The 22408-nt window shown below is 38.4% G+C and overlaps 1 protein-coding gene across 3 annotated transcripts in view; it reads right to left on the bottom strand.

Moving 5' to 3' along the window:
• The window catches only part of LOC130927093 (coiled-coil domain-containing protein 148-like), an 89107-nt gene that overhangs the window by 2684 nt on the left and 64015 nt on the right, over nucleotides 1-22408 (bottom strand). For all 3 annotated transcript variants that reach the window (XM_057852640.1, XM_057852638.1, XM_057852641.1), the window contains exons 11-15: nucleotides 21027-21167; nucleotides 18086-18204; nucleotides 7746-7863; nucleotides 3279-3413; nucleotides 2516-2667 (exon numbers count right to left, since the gene is read on the bottom strand). In XM_057852640.1, coding sequence (XP_057708623.1) covers nucleotides 2524-2667; nucleotides 3279-3413; nucleotides 7746-7863; nucleotides 18086-18204; nucleotides 21027-21167 — 657 coding nt within the window. In that variant the 3' untranslated portion in view covers nucleotides 2516-2523. The remainder of the gene's footprint in view (nucleotides 1-2515; nucleotides 2668-3278; nucleotides 3414-7745; nucleotides 7864-18085; nucleotides 18205-21026; nucleotides 21168-22408) is intronic.

Below are 22408 nucleotides of genomic sequence, written 5' to 3' on the forward strand. Positions count from 1 at the left end.
CTTGAAAATATTAGACAGGCCTGTAATTGTCAACATGGGTAAACCTCAACCATGAGAGACAGAATGTGGAAAAAACAACCCAGAAAATCACATTGTTTGATTTTTAAAGAATTTATTTGCAAATCATGGTGGAAAATAAGTATTTGGTCAATACCAAAAGTTCATCTCACTACTTTGTTATGTACCCTTTGTTGGCAATAACACAGGCCAAACGTTTTCTGTAACTCTTCACAAGCTTTTCACACACTGCTGCTGGTGTTTTGGCCCATTCGTCCATGCAGATCTCCTCTAAAGCAGTGATGTTTTAGGGCTGTCATTGGGCAACACGGACTTTCAACTCCCTCCACAGATTTTCTATGGGGTTGAGATCTGGAGACATGCTAGGCCACTCCAGGACCTTGCAATGCTTCTTACAAAGCCACTCCTTTTTTGCCCTGGCTGTGTTTTTGGGATCATTGTCATGCTGAAAGACCCAGCCACATCTCATCTTCAATGCCCTTGCTGATGGAAGGAGATTTTCACTCAAAATCTCTCGATACATGGCCCCATTCATTCTTTCCTTTACACAGATCAGTCGTCCTGGTCCCTTTGCAGAAAAACAGCCCCAAAGCATGATGTTTCCACCTCCATGCTTCACAGTGGGTATGGTGTTCTTCGGATGCAATTCAGTTTTCTTTCTCCTCCAAACACGAGAACCTGCGTTTCTACCAAAATGCTCTATTTTGGTTTCATCTGACCATAACACATTCTCCCAGTTCTCTTCTGGATCATCCAAATGCTCTCTAGCGAACCGCAGACGGGCCTGGACGTGTACTGGCTTCAGCAGGGGGACACGTCTGGCAGTGCCGGATTTGAGTCCCTGGCGGCGCATTATGTTACTGATAGTAGCCTTTGTTACTGTGGTCCTAGCTCTCTGTAGGTCATTCACTAGGTCCCCCCGTGTGGTTCTGGGATTTTTGCTCACCGTTCTTGTTATCATTTTGACGCCACGGGGTGAGATCTTGCATGGAGCCCCAGATCGACAGAGATTATCAGTAGTCTTGTATGTCTTCCATTTTCTAATAATTGCTCCCACAGTGGATTTCTATAAACCACGCGTTTTACCTCTTGCAGATTCAGTCTTCCCAGCCTGGTGCAGGTCTACAATTCTGTCTCTGGTGTCCTTCGACAGCTCTTTGGTCTTGGCCATAATGGAGTTTGGAGTGTGACTGACTGAGGTAATGGGCAGGTGTCTTTTATACCGATAATGAGTTAAAACAGGTGCCATTAATACAGGTAACGAGTGGAGCCTCGTTAGACCTCGTTAGAAGACGTTAGACCTCTTTGACAGCCAGAAATCTTGCTTGTTTGTAGGTGACCAAATACTTATTTTCCACTCTAATTTGGAAATAAATTCTTTAAAAATCAAACAATGTGATTTTCTGTTTTTTTTCTCCACATTCTGTCTCTCATGGTTGAGGTTGACAATTACAGGCCTTTCTAATCTTTTCAAGTAGGAGAACTTGCACAATTGGTGGTTGACTAAATACTTATTTGCCCCACTGTATATGACAGAAAACACAGACAAGGCTGATAAAGCAGTTCCTGCTCTTGCACCCCTCTTTAAAATAAACTGCTGTATTTTAAGCCAAAAGAACTGTTGTATTTGATACAACAGTAGAACGATATGTCTATATACTGCAATAGCAGATTCATGGCGCATTAAGCCCCCGAACTATTTTTAATTTGTCCGTTTTATCCTAGAAACCCCCGTTTACAGATGTCGCGCAACCGCTTTTGTTTCAATCCAGCCATAAAAAGAAGCTCAGTAATTAATATTTATTATTCGAAATGTCTGTCATAGCACTCTCTGTTGTATTGTATTATAGCCTACATGGGACATTAGATGGAAATTGTTTGTTTATATTGTGTCACACCACATTACAGTCGGTTACATTTAACTGTCCATCTCAAATTAGATAATTTGAAAATTTACACTGTCATTGTGCAAAGCGTTAAAAGCACTGCGTATGTTGTCGTGACAAGCCGGTGGCAGGGGTGGGGTTGGGTGGGGGGCCCTATAATGGTCTCTTGTCCCCAGGCCCCTGCAAGTCTGTTGAGAGCCCTGCTCGTAGCCTACGGCAACAATAAGTCTCCAAAAATTATAAAATGGGCTTCAAGATAATCAGTTCAAAAATGCCGGAGGAGTAAGAAGATGTAGTCAAGAGAACATAACAAATGTTATACAAAAGGAAGACATAATTTCCTTTTAAATGATAACTATCATGCATTCAGCAGAATCAGCACAAACAATGTGTGCGCGATGCATTAATTGTACCAAATATGTTGCTATTGACTCTTGTTTTGAGCTTCCGGTGTGCTTGCAGTATCTCTATCAATGGAAAAACATCATCAAAATGCATTGACACAGAGATGAGATTCTGCCATTATTTTCAACCTTCTGAAATGTTTTGGTTAGTATGTTTACCTATAAATTATTTAAAAAACAACAACAAAAAAGTGGTCTCTATCTCACTTGCTTGCTTAAAACTGGATTTCAGATTTGGTGTCTCGTCGTGGCGGTTTGGGGGGCTTGATATGGGCCAGAACCTCTTGGGCGTACTGCGTATGGTGCAAGCCAGCATTCCTCAGGGCCTGCTCGACCCGCAATCTGGGATCGGCGACAATCTGCTCAACAGAAGAGAGGACGATGATTCAGATTTCACACTCTCGCCAATATCCCGTGGTTTGCAAGTCTTTTCAAGCCCGCTGATTAGTCACAAATCTCGCACTGTTTGGCATTTTAAAGAAGTTTCTCCGAGTTAGAAAATCATTAGTCATTGTTGCATAAGAAGAACCACAAACTGTACTGGTGGCCCTGAGCTCAAGGCTATTCATAACAGTCTGCGAAAACGAGGGCAAACACCGTTTAAGCCGCCAAACAGATTACATAATAAAATGCCACTGTGGGTCAGTGGTTGGTTGTAGATGAAAGACAAGGTAACACATAAATGATGTTGTAATGTTAAAAAAAAATAGTTGGAGCCTTAAAATATTCAGAGTTGTGACATGCAGCTAGGAGGAAAGAGGTGGGGCTTTCCCCTAGAGGGCGCCAGTGGATTTCTGGAATGGCAAAGAAGCTTGGGAAAAATAAAGAAAACACATTTAAGAGTGTGCTTGAAAGAAGTAAACATTTAATCTAAAAAGTCTACACACCCTTCAATTGCTTAGCTTTTTTGGGGGGTGGGAGGGATATGCTCAAGGTAAATCATTTCCCAAACACAAAAAGAAAAAGTTACCTGTGCATCCGTGTATGTGTAAAGTCCAAAAAGAGGCTTCTGGATATCAATTTCCTTGAAATTGATGTGTCGATTCCGCCAGGACTGAGTATCTCCCATCATCCGGTCTGAATCAGACTCTGCCACCACTGCAACCTAATTTGATCAGAATTGTCATTTAAATGTGGCATAAATTAAGTTATAACGGTTAGAGACAATTCTAAATTCTAAAAACAATTACAAGACAATAATTCGGATTCATGTGCTGGTAATGTATGGGCTAAATATGCTATACTATGAGTATATCTGATGCTATCAGTTCCCATTTATCTACATTGATCCCTCGTTTTTCGCAGTTAATGGGGACCAGAACCCGCCGCGATAAGTGAAAAACCGCCAAATAGTGTCCTCCAGATTTAGCATTGGAAAGAGATCTATATATACATGTATAAGACGTTTTTTTTCATTTTTTTCCCAGTTTAATTAAAAAAAAAAAAAAACTTTTAAGTATATACGGTATATATTTTAATGTTTTTAGCAATTCAAATCTTCAAATAGTTATGATGAATCTTAAACCTGTTACTGTCCAACCGAATTCTTTTTAACAAAAAATAAAGTAGAAAAATGCTTGTTGCTATAAATGCTATTTTTAATTTGTGCGATTTACCCTGAAAACCCCCGTTTACAGACGTCGCGCAACCGCTTTTGTTTCAACCCGGCCATAAAACGAATTAATTATATTTATTATTCAAAATGTCTCTCGTTAGCTTTGAATCGTTAATTGATGTCTTGTATTTCGTTTTTAAAAAAAAAACACTTAAAAAAAATGATTCACTCACATATTTTAAACTTTTAAACAAATTACGTCACAATGAAAAAAATGGCGTCTGTAAAAAAGTCACGGCTATCTACCTCATAACTATTGCTTAATTGTATTTTTTTTGTTACTATCACATTTTCCCCAATGTTTTAGGCGATAAATAATCAATCCAAACAATGAAATTTGAAAAAAAAAGTTTAAAAGGGTAAATATATGAAAAAGAAAATCTCGACCACTTCTTGATGTCTGCGATTTCTGATGCGACCCTTGTTATATAACCATGTTTCACCCATAAAATCCCCCCAAAATTCAGCTCTGGCCATTCACAGCTGTGTCTTGACACTCAGTGATACATGCTACATGGAGTCTTTCGATCGAAACAAGTACGCAATAATATTTTGTTAAAGTCATGGTGTCTGTAATTCTGCTCTCGCATGCTCTCACCTTCAGATAGGGTTTTGCTATTTAAAAAAAACTTTTTTTTTTTTTTTTTTAAATGCCCTGCTGTTCAAAATTTTTCTTCCCCCAGAAAATTGAGATTGTAAGCTTTCCAATGACGTATCACACATGCATATCGGACAATTTTGAAATTTGACCAAATTGGGGGTCTCAGAGTGGAACTTCAAGTCACCTGAGTGTTTTCTGCCATATACACACAATTAATCACAGGGAACAGGATTTTTTAAATCTAAAGCTCAGGAGCCAGAATTAATGAGACAGAAATGCTAACTACTAGTCCACATAGTGGTTAATTTTGGACTGCTTAAAATTTGCAGATACACTGTAAGCATCTTGTTAGCATACACCTGTTGCCCTAGAATGTGTTATTAGAAAGGTTTATGTGATGTTCATTAGCAGGTGATACAGTAATGCAGGTCAAGTATCAAATGTTTGTTATAAAGTGAATTACCAATGAATTTAGTTGCATTTTTGTTGTTTTAAATTATATTTTATTTTGTATATAAAAGTACTGTATTGTTGCCTGACTGACCTCAAGAAATGGCCCTTTGAATTACTTTAAAAAATTCTATCCCTTTGTAATTGATTGTTCTGGCAGTGATTATACAGTGGGGCAAATAAGTATTTAGTCAACCACCAATTGTGCAAGTTCTCCTACTTGAAAAGATTAGAGAGGCCTGTAATTTTCAGCAAGGGTAAACCTCAACCATGAGAGACAGAATGTGGAGGAAAAAAAAACAGAAAATCACATTGTTTGATTTTTAAAGAATTTATTTCCAAATTACAGCGGAAAATAAGTATTTGGTGACCTACAGACAAGCAAGATTTCTGGCTGTCAAAGAGGTCTAACGTCTTCTAACGAGGTCTAACGAGGTTCAACTCGTTACCTGTATTAATGGTTGATTCAGCTCAAGCTGTGAACAGACGCGCTCCCAAGAGCAACTTATCTCAACTGATAAGCGCTCAGGGCCAACTCAGGGCCAGCAAGCTCGACTCCCAGTATGGCTCCAAAGAATTTGAAACCTGGAGACTTGGATGAAATAAAATCCTCCATACAGAAATTGGAGGTCTCCTTGACTGGCTTGATTCAAAACCAAAATCAAGAAATCGTCAGAGAGCTCCAGTCAATGCGCGCTGAAAACGAGAAACTCAAGCCGGCGGTAGAGGAGAGAGATGTTCGCATCAAGAGGCTGGAAATTTTGGCTGACGATCTCGACCAGTGCCGACGCGCAAATGAGCTCATCATTTCTGGATTACAACTGACGCCTAGCCCAGGTGATACAGTGGCGCAACTGGCAATTGCTAAGCTGAAAGAGTATGGAATAAACATGGAACCGCTGGACATCCGTCGCTGCTTTCTGCTTCCATCTGGGCGGAGAGGACCGGCAACGGTGCTCATGAAGCCGGCAGACCACAAGACCAAGACTGCCCTGCTTAACCAGTGCCGCCACCTGAAAGGGTCGAAGATTTATTTGAATGACAACTTGACTCGCCGAAATGCTGAAATTGCAAGAAAAGCACGTCAACTAAAGAAAGCTGGGAAAATAGCCAACACCTGGGTCTCGGATTGCAGGATCCTTGTCAAGATGCAAGATATGAAGATTAAAGCTATTAGGAGTCTTGACCAGCTGACCTCACTTGAAAATTAATGATGACATCTGAAACCACACAACTTCTACAATAGCTGGATAACTGTAAATACTACACAGCGGACCAGTATAACAACTCGTGGATGTGGACGGTAAACTGAAACGTATCAATGGCAGGAGTCTCTACAAGAATTTTGAACACATTAAGGATGATTTGTTAAAGATAACAAAGGCTCTGACTTTAATTTGCACGGATATAACATGGCACAAATGAATCGGGCATCTAAGGGGGGAGAGGGTGTTTAAATTATGATTGACAATCTCCTGGAATGTATTACAATTGAGCTCCTTATCCCCAATTGTAAAAACATAATTATCTGCTGTGTCTACCGAGCTCCTGATTCAAATGTCCAGCGTACTGAGAATATAGAAAAGATACTGTATAAAAACAATAATAAGCATGTTTTTTGTTGTGGAGACATTAATCTTGGGATAAAATATGTACGACATGTTGTTTGATTTCCTCATACATTCATGTCTGATGAAATTGTTACAGTGATCTTTGTGTGCGCCAATTGTTGCCACTATGTACACCTTAGGAATGTATCCTTTTAAGAGACTTATAAGAAAATCATTTTGAGTCGCTACTCACACCAGCTGTGATAACACATAATCACTTTTGCCACACACATAGCCACAACAAAATGTTCCCACAGCAAACAGACCTTGTACACCCTGAAATTAATCTAGCTGCTTGACTGGACGCTGAGTTATTGTAAACCCAGATTGTTGATTGAGTTATTGTACAGTTTGTGGCCATCTGATGTATGTACCATGTCTGAGTGTGCGTCTTAAGTTGTATGGGGGACGGGAAACTGATAAGCATATGCTTCCTCCCGTCTGCCTTTGTCTTCTTCTTCGGTTCCTTTGGGCAAATCATATCACATTTTGTAATTGTCAATGATTGTCAATGATACCGATGATGATGACAATAAATATTTCATTCATTCAATGGCACCTGTTTGAACTCATTATCGGTATAAAAGACACCTGTCCACAATCTCAGTCAGTCACACTCCAAACTCCACTACGGCCAAGACCAAAGAGCTGTCGAAGGACACCAGAGACAAAATGGACCAGGCTGGGAATACTGAATCTGCAATAGGTAAAACGCTTGAACGCTGAAGAGTTACAGAAAACGTTTGGCCTCCGTTATTGCCAACTAAGGGTACATAACAAAGTATTGAGATGAACTTTTAGTATTGACCTAATACTTATTTTCCACCATGATTTGCAAATAAATTCTTTAAAAATCAAACAATGTGATTTTCTTTTTTTTTTTTTTTTTTTTTTTTTTTAACACATTCTGTCTCTCATGGTGGAGGTTTACCCACGTTGACAATTACATGCCCCTCTAATATCTTCAAGTGGAAGAACTTGCACAATTAGTGGTTGTCTAAATACTTATTTGCCCCACTGTAGATGCATTCTCCCTCACGACCAAATGGTGGCAGTGGCACCCCAGTACAGATTAAAGACTTTCTTCAAATTTTATGGGTCAATCCCAGTGGTAGGTCGAATCAATGGGTTTGAGAGGGTTAAGAGCACATAATGATCCACCTGGTTTCGGAGAGCTTCCAGACGATTGTGCCTCTCTAATTCCTCTCTCTGACGCTCCAGTTCGCATGCCTCCCTCGCCTCCAGGCGCCTCTGCAACATCTCAGCCCGGAAAAGTACCCTGGGGAGAGAGCGGAGGGTGAAGACATTAGACCCGCACACGCCTTCACTTCCATCTGCCACTGTGCCACAAATACACCCCCACACACATTACACATCGCTCCTGACAGAGCACACCTCCAAGCTTTGGAGCTTTTTACGAGGCTGTCAGCGTGGGCTGCAATACTATCATCTGTATTTTATACCCCACAGGCCTCATGAGTCCTCCTTTCATTCACTGCCATGTCTAAAGTGTATACTTTCATACAATATGACTAAAGGGTGATCGAAATACAAAGAAAATCTTGTTAGGCGGTATGCATTCATGAAAGTCCCTTATCAGATGACAAAAAAAAAACAACAACAGTAGACAGAGCAAAACATAATTCAGCATTGTTGATTGATTTTTTTGGAAGATTAAATGGATTATGTAGGTTTCATTGAAATACAGAGCATAATATTGTATACTGTCTATATGAACAATACTGTATTGGCAGGGCTGGCCCAGCCTATACGCAGACTATGCAGCTGCTTAAGGCCCCTGACCACTAGGGGGCCTCCAATCTGGCAATTGTTTAATTTGTATTCTATTTTGTTTACTACAATTTGCTTTATTTGACTTTTGTGAGTTTTGAGACTTGATTACAAGCTTAAAAAAATTGAAAGTTCTTCCTTAACTTCTTTCTTTCCTCTTTTAGAAAAAGGTTTGGCTCTATCTACTGTAAGTACTGACAATCATTTGGGGTGAGAAGTTTGAAGTATGCAGTGCAACATTAATTAATATACAAAATATGGACGTATGGGTTGGATTGCATGTATGGGTTTCACAGTACACTGTGACGAAATGGTGGGCCAAAAATATGGGCCCCTTTGCATTATTTTGCTTAGGGCCCCCAAATGGCCCTGTGTATTGGCCCGAATAGAAGACAGCCCTGATTATAAGACGACCCCCTCTTTTTCAAGACTCAAGCTTGAAAAGAGAATTTTTGAACACCAAATTAATTTTTATACAGAAAATAATTACAGTACATCTGAAACAAATGATTATAACAATAGATTTGAGAGAAAAAGCATGTTATTTTGCCTTATTCAAATCTTAATATCTGAACATTTAAATATGTAAACTAAAGTGCAATCACATTCGTAATTGAATGGCTTCTGTTTTTTTGAATGTAAATAAACCAATCTATTGTGATAAAACAACAAAATTGCAATAACTGCATTAACCATCAAAGTGAGGTCAAACTGTAACTGTAGTCTTGAAACAAGTCTGAATAAGGAAAACCATTGCAATAAAATAATGCAAACTGGTTAAAGTTGAGAGTAGCTGAGATCTGTCATGACACAACATTACTCCTCAAGTTCAGCATTTGCTTCAATGATATCTGGCGCCATCTAGCGTTGTGAGTGGGTATAATGTCTAGACCCTGAATATACGACGACTCACAGTTTTTCAGTCTTATTTCAATGCAAAAAACACTGTCTTATTTTCGGGCCATTACGGTATAATGTTCTGTAGTTAATGACCAGGAATCCAACTGAACTGTGAAATGTCGCTACCATTGTTGTTTTCATCAAGGATGACGGTAACGAAATATATTTGGTCAACGAACACTTTTTTCATGATGATGACGAGACCATAACGAGCTAAAAACGTGTTTTGAGAAACTAAAACATGATGAATGCCAGTTTTCCTCTGACAAAACGAGACGAAAATGCCGTCACATGTTCACAATGTGACGGCATTTTAATGTATAGTTAGCCTGCACCGTAGCAGTGTCTGTGTCACCCAGTATGTCGTCTCCAGTCTCCATGTAGGCTTGCACACACGGTAAGATATGTTGTTGTTTTTTTTGTGCTGTCTAACTTAGCGCGTTGACGGCGGTAATTAATTTTTAAAAATAATCACGCTACAATATTTGACGCATTTAACGCATGCGCGGAATGATCCGCTCATGCATTGCCTCAAACAGATTACAATAACGCCGTTTTTTTGCACATTGAGAGCTAAGAAGCAGAGAAAGGCGAGTGGACACTGGACCGCGCCGTTTATTGGCATAAACTTCGTCAACTCCTTCACAACAAACATAAGTATCATTTAGGGAAAGCACAACAAAAATAATATTCCTATCGCTCAAAAAAAAAAAAAAAAAGTTCATTCCCAATCAAAATAGACATAAAACTTACTCAGACTTTGGTCAAACTCTATTCAAACATTTCGTTTAGCTCAACAAATACACTGGATGGCAATATTTAGTCACAATATACAAACTATCAGTGGTCTCGTATGTGGTGAAGCCAGCACTCAAATGACGTGGATGGACCAGTAAACGGGGAACTACGGTGTCAGTCGAGGGACAAAACACACTCATTGGCTTGATTTCTAAGTAATTTAAAACTCGCCATTGAAACATTTTGGTGTATTTTAATCACTAAAAAGGGAACTACAGCGTCAGTCGAGTGACAAAACACACTCATTGGCTTGATTTCTAAGTCATTTAAAACTCATAATTGACACCTTGTGGTGTATTTCAATCACTACCTTACGTGGTTAAAGACACTGTGGAAGAACGCCAGGGAGCCCATGTGACGTCACAGCTCGGTGACGTCAACAATGGAGAGCTACTAGTTCATTTTTTGATTGAAAATTTTGCAAATTTATCAAAACGAAAACAATAAGAGGGGTTTTAATATAAAATTACTATAACTTGTACTAACATTTATCTTTTAAGAACTACAAGTCTTTCTTTCCGTGGATCCCTTTAACAAAAAGAATGTTAATAATGTTAATGCCATCTTGTGGATTTATTGTTATAATAAACAAATACAGTACTTATGTACAGTATGTTGAATATATATATCCGTCTTGTCTCATCTTTCCGTTCCAAAAATAATTTACAGAATAATATGGCATATTTTAGAAATGCTTTGAATTGCAATTAGTTACGATTAATTAATTTTTTAGCTGTGATTGACTCGATTAAAAATTTTAATCATTTGCCAGCCCGAGTTTTCTTATCTTAGCCAGAGAGAATATGCAATGTTGCTTTAGCCTTTAAGATATGTGTTGAGTGATCATCACACACTAAATGTACAGTAACTCATAGCGTTAGCCTAGCATTCGTGTTAATGTTAGGCTAATGCTAACGTCGAGCATCCTCTTAAACTCTGGGACAATTTTTTTTACATACAGTTCTTGGCGTTCAGTTGTGTATAATTAATTGAAAATAATGTACAATTTTCCTGCTGAGAGTGTATTATCACCAAGTTAGCGATGTCCTTATAAACGCTACAATATATGCTCGTCTCTCGAAACAGTTGAAAACCTTTATTTATTTTTGGAGTCAAATGTTTTAATTTTACGGACGAAAACATTTTTAGTAAACATCGACTTAAACCAGACGAAATTAGTCTTGAGGTTTTATCAACAAAAACTAGACAAAGACAAACACAGTTTGAGATGACTTAAATATGACTAACAATAATAAGTATTACCATCCAATAGACAGACTAAGAGGAAAATTAAAAAGGCTGCCAAAAACAACATTGGTTGCTACATTACAATAGAATAAATAACTTGTAGTACAAAGTAGGGATGCACTGGTGGAATTCAGTTGTATAAAAATACTGATTTTATTTCATTTCGATATCTGTCTAATTGCCCGTCTGTATATGGAACAGTGGGGTTGTGGGGGTTTTTCGTCTATATTAATGCAGTTGCTAGGAAGCTACATTTTAAAAGCTGGCTATTTTTTAATTAGGCTTGATATGTATGTAGTCTGTAATTCTTAGAATTCTGGTAATGAAAAGCCACATTAGATATGACGAGAAGCACACAATAGAGAATTGTATCATTTATTCTGATATGGTATAGCCTGTTAGGGCCTAGTACAGGGGTGGGCAATCCAAAATGTTGAAAGCAATATTGGAGAAAAAAAAACAAAAAACAAATATGTCTGGAGCCGCAAAAATATGAAAGCCTTATAATGAAGGCAACAAATGCTGTATGTATCTATTAGCGCTGCAATTATTGTTCGATTAACTCGAGTAATTCGATTAGAAAAAAAAAGATTAGAATTAAATTTTGCCGCTTCGAGTATTTGTTTAATTAAAGTCGTGTTGTAATGGTTTGTTTTGAAAGTGTTTGCATTTAGTTTTATTGATTTGGGTGGATACACAGCCCTCTAGTGGCAATAGTGACTATGACATTTCACATGGCTGAATTTAGCTGCTCCCTGTTAAGACCAACATAAGTTTTTGTTCGAGCTAATGTTTTATTAATGCACTTGTAATTTAGTTCATAGGTATATTTAGCCATTTTTTGTGGGAATATGTGTTTGAACCATTAGTTAAGAGCACTGAAAAAAAAAAAAAGTTAGCATTCGATAGCATTTAAGCTAGCGGAATTTTGCAATGTAGCCAATTGTTCTTTTCTTGTACTTTGATCCGCATTTATTTGCATTTATTTTATTTATTTTTTTAATAATGTTTGAGGCTCACCTCAGGTATTTTAATTTTTTACTCGTTTGCCCCCAAAAACGTATAAATACGTTCTATTTTTAATTGTTTCAGTGTCCCAAAGACATCTTCATACGTTTTTTACGTTTTTTGTTTTGTTTTTTTCAAAAAAGACATCTCTGGGTCGGGATTCAATTTAGCTCCAAAAAATCATGAAAATCATTTTTAAAGCAATAAAACTGGCCACTGGAGGGCAGTAGTGCATTTGGTAAGAACGCAACACCCTATTCAACAGCAACGAACGGCCAAGCCGCAAGGCCGGGCGCCGACGGAAGACGACCGAATGGATGCCAGGCGGCGGATGACCGAGCAGAACAATCGGTAGGACGCCCGGGATGCCAGGCGCTGGACGACCGAGCAGAACGACCGGGACCACTAGTCCAGCGGACAATGCCTTTGAGTCCGTGCTGCTCGCGAGCAGAGCCCGCAGAGACAGAAAAAAAAAAATCATCTTTATGAGACAGACGGCGATGAGGGAAAAGTTTAACCGGCTGTCGCGGCCAGAACAGCGTCATCTTTCAGTTAGTTATGTGTAAATAAATTGTTACTTTGCCATCAAAAGCTCTATTTGTCTTATTTTGTAAAATGAAAACATTATTCAGATGTTTGGGATGTAACTAAAGCAAAAAATATCTTTGTAAAAGTCAAAGTTGTTATAGGTCTAATATATATATATATATATATATATATATATATATATATATATATATATATATATATATATATATATATATATATATATATATATATATATATATATACATATACAGGGGTGCACATATTTTTTTTGCCCAGGTTCTCAGAGGAGGACCTGGAGATGTGACTTGGTCCTCATTGAGCTTGAGAGCCAACCCGCCTGATGCGATAAAATTATGACAAGCTTTAGTTGGAGCCAAATACCTTTTATTAATTATATTAACAATTAATGCCTGATTAACATCAACCGGCACAACAAATTTGCCATTACTTTGAAGTGAAATGTAAAGAAATAAACATAAAAGCAGTACTAATTCAAAATAAAGGGCATTATACGGCTCCCACATTAACTCCAAGCCTTTGTAAAAGTGGGATGTCCTCCTCCTCATAAGAGCTCATTGAACGTGCATGTTTAGCTTTGTGAAATGCGAGCAAAAACATGTTTGTCAGTGCATGGCGCTGCTCTTCATTAACTTTATTCCGCCACTTGTCCATAGGGCGAGTGGGGTGCTGCCTGACATCGATAGTTTGCTTAATTGTCACATGCTCTGTTTTTTTCGTGCATTTCAAAGTTTGGATGGCTGAAATTCCTTGACCCAACATAAAATGCGCTGCCGTTATCAGCGATTCTCACGGCAAATTTTGTACCACATATGCGTGAGAGCATCATTTGCTTCTAGCTATGGTACCTCCTGCAGCCACTTTTCAGCAAAACTCCTTTTTTCGGTACCTCCGGTGACGTCTCTGTCGTCTGTCTGTCCTTTGACGGGGGTGGGGGAACACGGAAATAATTACTCAGTGGGGCCTGCCTCCGACATTTTGAGAAGTGATTATCTCGTGTCCGCCGCAAATACAGTGGTCAGCCATCGGTACGCAAAAGCGTATGGAAGCCGTTGAGGGCCAGCGCGTTTGTATACGTCCAGTACGCATGCGCGCATGCGGACCACTTATGTACACCCCTGTATATATATATATATATATATATATATATATATATATATATATATATATATATATATATATATATATATATATGTTAGGGCTGTCAAAATTATCGCATTAACGCGCGGTAATTAATTTTTTAAATTAATCATGTTAAAATATTTGACGCAAATAATGCACATGTCCCGCTCAGAAAGTATTCTGCCTTTTGGTAAGTTTTACAGCAAGGCTTTTTGTGCTGTCCAACAGCTAACTCTTGTGGTCGCTTTGCGACATGGTTTATTATTTTCTTGCGAGTTCATTATGGCTGCACGACGTCTCGGGCTGATAATGTTGTGCTTATATGATCCTTGGACAAGATTTGTCCGTAAGTATGGTTGTTGTAAAGAATGTACATATTATGTGAGTAAGCGAAATGTTATATTTTTTGTATGAGATGCTTTTTGTTTATGTTTAGTGAACCTGTATAGCGTGCTAAGCTAACGTTGTTGCTAATGCAATGCTTGTGTACTTTTATTTTGTAGTTTTACGACGGTCTAAAGAGGACAATGGTTTGAGGCCATTTTATTAATAAATCAGATGAAAAAGGAAAAGTCTGATTATTAAGGCGTCGTTCACTAGCAGTCTAGCTTTGGAAAAAGTAGACGCTTTGGAGTGAGGACAGCATAGACAGATTTAAATGACAGTAGAGTGAAATGCCCACTACAGTCCTTATGTACCGTATGTTGAATGTATATATCCATCTTGTGTCTTATCTTTCCATTCCAACAATTTATTTTACAGAATATATATGTGATTTACAGAAAAATATGGCATATTTTATAGATGGTTTGAATTGCGATTAATAACGATTAATTAATTTTTAAGCTGTAATTAACTCGATTAAAGATTTTAATCATTTGGCAGCCCTAATATATATATGTGTATATATATATATATATGTATATATATATATATATTAGTTTGAAATGTATGCTTTCACAAAAAGCTCAATTTTTCCGTTTTTTCATCAGAAATTGGGAAATTGCTCAAACTAAGCTATTTTCGAATGCTGATTTCTAAAGAATGGAAAAAGATATGAACTTTTTTCCTGCTGAAAGAAGAGAGTCTAATCTTTCTTTTGGAGGGTTCCATGTTTTAATAGCAATAGAACAGAATCTTCTGTGGGCCTTGTAAAATCAGTCAAAATCCAGTAAAATGGCTGGGAGCGAAGGGCCTTGCTCCGGTGAAAATGGTTGGGAGTGAATGAGTTAATGTTCCTTATCCGATTATTCGAACTAACTAGTTCATCGATTATTTGACTACTAAAATAATCAATAGCTGCAGCCCTATCTTAGGTATATTAGCCTACTATCAAAAAGACTAAGTTGGCTACAAATACATAATGAGTCTTCATGATTACCATATTTTCCACACTATAAGGCGCACCTGACAGCCTTCAATTTTCTAAAAAGCTGACAGTGCGCCTTCTAATGTTATGTGCCATATATATGGATCAATATTGGTTTATCATGGCAAGACATTCCATTTAGCTCAGCTCCATACGACTACTACTACTGCGCCTTATAATGCAGTGCATTCATTGAATGTGCGCCTTATACTCTGATGCGCCTTATAGTACGGAAAATATGGTAAATGTGTATTTTCCCTACACTGTGGTATGATGCAGCCTCGTTTTTCATAACAATATTAATGAATTAGAAGAATCTTTGTGGCATGTTTGTCCTCCTACAGAAACTATATTAAAAATAAAAATATATGTTTCCCTGCCCAATCTACTTCCATTTTCAAACATTTTTTAAAAAGCTCCAGGGAGCCAATGGGGCAGCGCTTAGTTGCTAACCCCTGGCCTAGTATGACATATTAGGCATTGAAAGAATGGTATGACATGATATGTTATAGTTACGTATGATGTGGTACGGTGACTTCAACCCGCTTGCGATGCTGTGGCATGATCTCAAGCGGGCGATTCTCACCAACCATCGCAAGAATTTAACGGAAGGTATGTTCCAAAATTCATTGTGATATTTGTGCTTTTCTGTCCTGTGAAGGCTTTCATGAAATTCATTTATTTAAGGTCCACAGCACTTATCCTCACGAGGATCACAATGTTGCTGGAGCCTATCCCAGCAAACTACAGGCATGAGGTGGGATTCACCCTGAACCGGTTGTCCCATCAGGGGACACTCGCTTATTATTTAGGAAGGTTAATGAAGGCTTAACCACACGCTGCTCTCCATTTGTGATTTGCTGACGTTGAGAAAAGTGCCTGATTAGATGTGCACCAAAGCTGCATTTTCAATGTAATAAGCAATCAATTTGCTTTATTAGTTGCTGCGCAAAATGTAATCATCTGTGCAGCCTTACATTGTATATATTATGGTATGGTAGGGCTATCATGCCTATCTACAGTCCCTGAAAATAGTCTTGTAGCTTATCCATTTTGTAGAAACAATTGCTATTAACCTGACTTTTAATTATTTAATTGGTTTAAGAAATGGCTCATATGAAAGCTAAGACCCTCCCAAATGATGTTGAATGTACAAAAATATATTTGTTTCACTGAAAAAAGATTTATCATTTAATGAAGACATAAAGGTCCAATTTTGGCAAGACAAAAGTTTTGTCGCCTACAGAAAGTAGTGTGAAAATTGAACAACAAATGTATTCAAATACAAAAATATGTTACATAACATAAGCGAATTAGTTAGTGGTGCTGTGAGATCCAAATTTAATATTTTGTATGACTTCCATGGGCTTCGGCAAGAATTCATACAATTTATTGATAAAGTCAACAGGAACATCAAAGAAAGCTGCCTTGCATGCCTCCCTGAGTTCATCAACATTCTTGGGTTTCGTCTTCCATGCTTCCTCTTTCATCGAGTTCATGTCTGGTGACTGGGCTGGCCAGTCCTGTAGGATCTTGATCTTCTTTGCCTTGAGGAACTTTGAGCTAGAGATTGAAGTATGCGATGGAGCACCATCCTGCTGCAGAATTTGTCCCTTTTTATGGTTAAGAATGTAAGAGGCAGCTAGAATTTGTTGATATTTCAGACTATTTATGTTGCCTTCCACCCTGCAGATCTCTCGCACACCCCATATTGGATGTAACCCCAGACCATATTTTGCCACCACCAAACTTCACTGTTTTGTGAATCTTGGATCCATGCGGGCTTCAGTAGGTCTCTTGTAATATTTGGGGTGGCTGTGGTGTAATTCAATGGAAGATTCATCTGAAAAATCCACCTTTTGCCACAAAACAGTGAAGTTTGGTGGTGGCAAAATCATGGTCTGGGGTTACATCCAATATGGGGGTGTGCAAAAGATCTGCAGGGTGGAAGGCAAAATAAATAGTCTGAAATATCAACAAATCTTAGCTGCTTCTTACATTCCTAACCATAAAAAGGGACAAATTCTGCAGCAAAATGGTGCTCCATCGCATACTTCAATCTCTACCTCAAAGTTCCTCAAGGCAAAGAAGATCAAGATCCTCCACGACTGGCCAGCCCAGTCACTAGACTTTAACAGGATGAAAGAGGAAGCATGGAAGACGAAACCCAAGAATGTTGATGAACTCAGGGAGGCATGCAGGACTGCTTTCTTTGATGCTCCTGATGACTTCATTAATAAATTGTATGAATCCTTGCCGAAGCCCATGGATGTCATACAATATATTAAATTTGGATCTTACTGCACCACTACCTAATTCGCTTATGTTATGTAACATATTTTTGTATTTGAAGTATTTTTTGTCCAATTTTCACACTACTTTCTGTAGGCGACAATTTGTTTGTCTTGCCAAAATTTGACCTTTATGTCTTCATTAAATGCTAACTCTTTTTTCAGTGAAACAAATATATTTTTGTACATTCAACATCATTTGGGAGGGTCTTAGCTTTCATATGAGCCGTTTCTGAAACCAATTCAATAATTAAAAGTCAGGTTATTAGCAATTGTTTCTACAAAATGGATAAGCATTAGGGAAGTACTTCAATGTTAGTACACTACAACTTTCACTGTCAAACATCTCCAGCTTAATTTACATGCCAAATGGTTAAAACTCTTGATCCAAAAAAATCATAACTCACCTCTCTTTATCCTGCCTGGCCTGTTCTTCCATAGCACTCCTCAGTTTAGCCAGCCTCTCCTGATCCCGCTGCTCCAGGTCTTCCCTCCTCCTTTGCTGCTCCAAATGAAATTTCCGGAGCTGAGGGGAAAACATTAACGGCGACGTTTACGAACAAAGAGCCCGACAACAGCCCGAGGAACGGTGGCGTGTAATCTGACTTGCACACTGCTCTCAGCAGTCTTGTGTCCTATTGATTCTGACCATGCCAGAATCAGATAAATGTAAATAGAGAAAATTAGATGATATTTCAATGTCTGGCTGACCATTGTGGTAAATGATGTGGAATCAAATGCATGGTAAAAGCGCTCATTAATCATCGAGTCCCTGCCCAGGGGAAAGACATAATTAAACAGTTTGACTAACTCATGATTATGTTCCCCATCAGGGGAAGTTGGTCTGTAGGTGCGATAATGCATTGTTGATAAAATACCTTGAAACATGTGATTCATTATAGAATCCAGGGATGTGACAAAATATCGAAATGGTGATATATCGTGATACTTTGTATCCCAAAAGGCTATCGATATGCTCCTGCAAGAAACGAGATATCGTTTTTAAAACTCATTTGCTCCCAAAAACATATAAATACGTTCTATTTTTAATTGTTTCAGTGTCCCAAAGACGTATTTATACGTCTTTTACGTTTTTTTTGTTTGTTTTGTTTTGACAAGAGAAATCTCTGGGTTTTGATTCCATTTAGCTCCAAAGCACAAAGCGGAAAATCCATTTTTAAGCAATAAAACTGGCCACTGGATGGCAGTAGCGCATTTGGTAAGACCCGCAACTCGATTCAACAGCCACAAACGGCCGGGGCGCCGGCGGAAGACAACCGAATGGAGAACAACCTAAAGGACGCCAGGGATGCCAGGCGCTGGACGACCGAGCAGAATGATCGGGACCACCAGTGCAGCGGACAATGCCGTTGAGTCTGTGCTGCTCGCCAAGCAGACCCCGCAGAGACTCAAAAAAATCCATCTTTATGAGACAGGCGGCGATGAGGGAAAAGTTTACACGGCTGTCACGGCCACAACAGCGTCATCCCTCAGTTAGTTATATGTAAATAAACTGTTACTTTGCTATCAAAAGCTCTATTTGTCTTGTTGTTTATGTTATTTTGTAAAGGGAAAACATTATTGAGATGTTTGGGATTTAACTAAAGCAAAAAATAGCTGTGTTAAAGTCAAAGTTATGTTTGAAATGTATGCTTTCACAAAAAGCTCAATTTCTCTGTTTTTTTATCAGAAATTGGAAAATTGCTCGAACTATGCTATTTTCTAATGCTGATTTCTAAAGAATGGAAAAAGATATTAACATACTTTTTTCCTGCTTAAAGAAGAGAGTCTAATCTTTCTTTTGGTGGGTTCCATGTGTATATAGCAATAGAACAGAATTTTCTGTGGGCCTTGCAAAATCAGTCAAAATCCAGTAAAACGGCCGGGAGTGAAGGGGGTTGCACCGGTGAAAATGGCTGGGAGTGAATGAGTTAAATGGTGTCAATGTGTTTAAAAAAAAGGAACCAACAAGTTGCTACCAAAATCTTCCACCATAATAGTGTCTCAGTTAACTCTAAGGCTGCATTGACTGTGCGCGACGCCCAATCCATTTAGACTGGGAACGTATGTTAATTCAAAACCAGAGCATTCACAGTCATTCTCTCCAATTTTCAGGGCATTTACAGGTTACTTGCTGTTCATTTAGGGCATTTCCAGGTTATTTCCTGTTGAGTTTAAGTCACTGCCTATTCATTTGGGTGATTCCTAGGTCACTTCCTGTTCTGTAAGGCAAAATAAACAGGAAGTGACCCATATAATACCCCAAAATCAACAGGAAGTAACTGAAAATCAACAGGTAAATGACCTTAAATGACCCAAAATCACCTCATTGTCTGGCATTGGCTGCCACAGACGGCCATAGACGTTCAATCCGTTTTAAGTGGGAGGGATGGCTGTCGTTCATTCGCTGTCACCCTCCCAGTTCAAACGGATTGGACGTCTACTAGTGATAAACTCATTCCAATACACAGAAGAAGCTTGTTTTTCTGTTTATTAGTTGTTTGTAGAATATCATAGAATGATTTCCTGACCAATGTATCGATAATCGTTGTATCACCAAATCGTCAGATCATCGTTATCGTGAGCTTTGTATCGCAAACCGTATCGTATCTTGAGGTACTAAGAGGTTCCCACTCCTAATAGAATCCAAAAGATATTTTGAGTTACCCTTACTTTTGGTCAATATTTGTCCTATATTATAATACTGTAATTTTCGGACTATAAACTGCTACTTTTTCCCTTCATTTTGAATCTTGCGGCTTCTAGTCCAGCGCGGCTTTTTTGTTGATTTATTTGGGATAATAGGTAACACTGTATTTGACAGCGGCGTCATAAGAGTTTCAAAAGCTTCCGCTTCTGTCATAATTACAGCATGACACTATCATGGGCATTACTGAATGTTTATGACATATGATTAAGTGTCCTCCGGCAAATTATGTCAGTAACTCCATTTATGTCCATCTTGGATCTTTTACATCCATTCAAAAGTGAGATAATTTGCCAGATTACACTATATGACACGTTTAAGCATTAATTCATGCTCAGGACAGTTTCATGTCATAATTATGATTGTCTAATGACAGTCTAATGGCCCCACTGTCAAATAAAGTGTCACCAATTTACCATAACTAGCAATTAATGAAACAACTGGAGCAGCAACTGAAGAAATTATTAGCAGAGAATATGAATTTTGATTGTTATTTACATCTGTAGCGGTGCAATTGCTGACATTGGGTGAGAGACACGCTAATTCTAGACAGGTCACCATTCATTGACATATTAGGTTTAGATCAACTCTAAAAGTATAACATCGGTTCCACTATGTATGTAAGATGCAGAGAGGTTCACCTTTTCTTTTTGATGTGCCCGTAGAGCAGCCTCCCTTTCCTGCTCCCTCTTTAAAATGGCCTCAGATTCCTCCTGCTGTCGTGCAGCGATGGCCGCCTGAAGCTCAGCCACCTCCTCCTGATGTGAACGCCACTGCTGCAGCTGGTAACACACAGAACGCGAAATATAGAGCTGTATTGAACCAGTCACAATGAGGCTGAAAGCCACTTCAGGAAGTCAGACTACTTAACATCCTTATTCAAACACCAGGGTCAAGTACTACACGATTTCAAAAACATACAAGTTTGAAATGTGCATAGTTAAGTGCTTAACATAATGCGTCGCTCACAATCATGCATTGAACGTCTTTGTATATGCGTGAATTGTTAAAGACTGCGCTAAAGGTGATTTCATAACCTTTTGTCATTTTATCAGGTTTGCGAGACAATTTGCGTTAAAAATGCTAACGATGTCCTTTGTCAATTGATTTTAGTTGGTCATTTTTGCTTCCCTCTGCAAACAGTAAGATTCTCGTTTTCCCCACCCAGAAAATGTAACATCAATGTTAGTTTTGTTAGCCAGTTAATTGGGTTATGTAATAATGTGTTAGCAAAAAGATAACATACCTCAGTTTTCCAACGTTGTTGTCTGATTGACACGTAATTTTCCTTCATGTTTATTTTTGCAGTCAACTTTAGCTGGCAGTGGCAGATCAATAGCATGAAGGAAACACTATGCCACTATTTTAATGTCTTAGAAAGAAAAATGATGACAAAATATCTAAACGAACAGCATTTATAAAATATACACTTGACAAACCATTATATTATGATATACAGAGAGGAGCAGAAGTATTTGCACTCCAAGTGATTTTGCAAGTTCACCCACTTACAAATTTCAATCATAGATGCATTTTCGCTAGAGATGTCCCGATCGATCGGGTCCGATCACGTCATTTTCAAAGTATCGGAATCGGCAAAAAAATATCGGACATGCCTTTTAAAAAAATTTTTTTTTTTTTAATTAAATCGTTTACTAATTGTATTTAACGTTACAGACATAATATGTTACACTCCTCCAGAGTCTTTAGTTTAGGCTTAAGGTAGGGTTATCAAATTTATCCCGATAACAGCGGTAATTATTTTTTTTGAAAATGTATCACGTTAAATTATTTAACGCAATTAATGCATGCGTTGCATGACCCACTAACGCATTGTCGCGCTCAATCTGTAATGGCGCCGTTTTACCTATGTAGAAAGATAAAAGGCAGCGTAAAATGAGTAGAGTGAATTTTGGCAGCCTTTGGAGCCTTTTTTTTTTATAGGCTACAGCTTTACAATCCCTCACCCTACGATTAGAAATATCATGGGAAGCAATGTGGGGAAGCAAGGTAGCAACTGATC

Source organism: Corythoichthys intestinalis, chromosome 12 (assembly GCF_030265065.1).
Source record: "Corythoichthys intestinalis isolate RoL2023-P3 chromosome 12, ASM3026506v1, whole genome shotgun sequence".
Lineage (NCBI taxonomy): Eukaryota > Metazoa > Chordata > Actinopteri > Syngnathiformes > Syngnathidae > Corythoichthys > Corythoichthys intestinalis.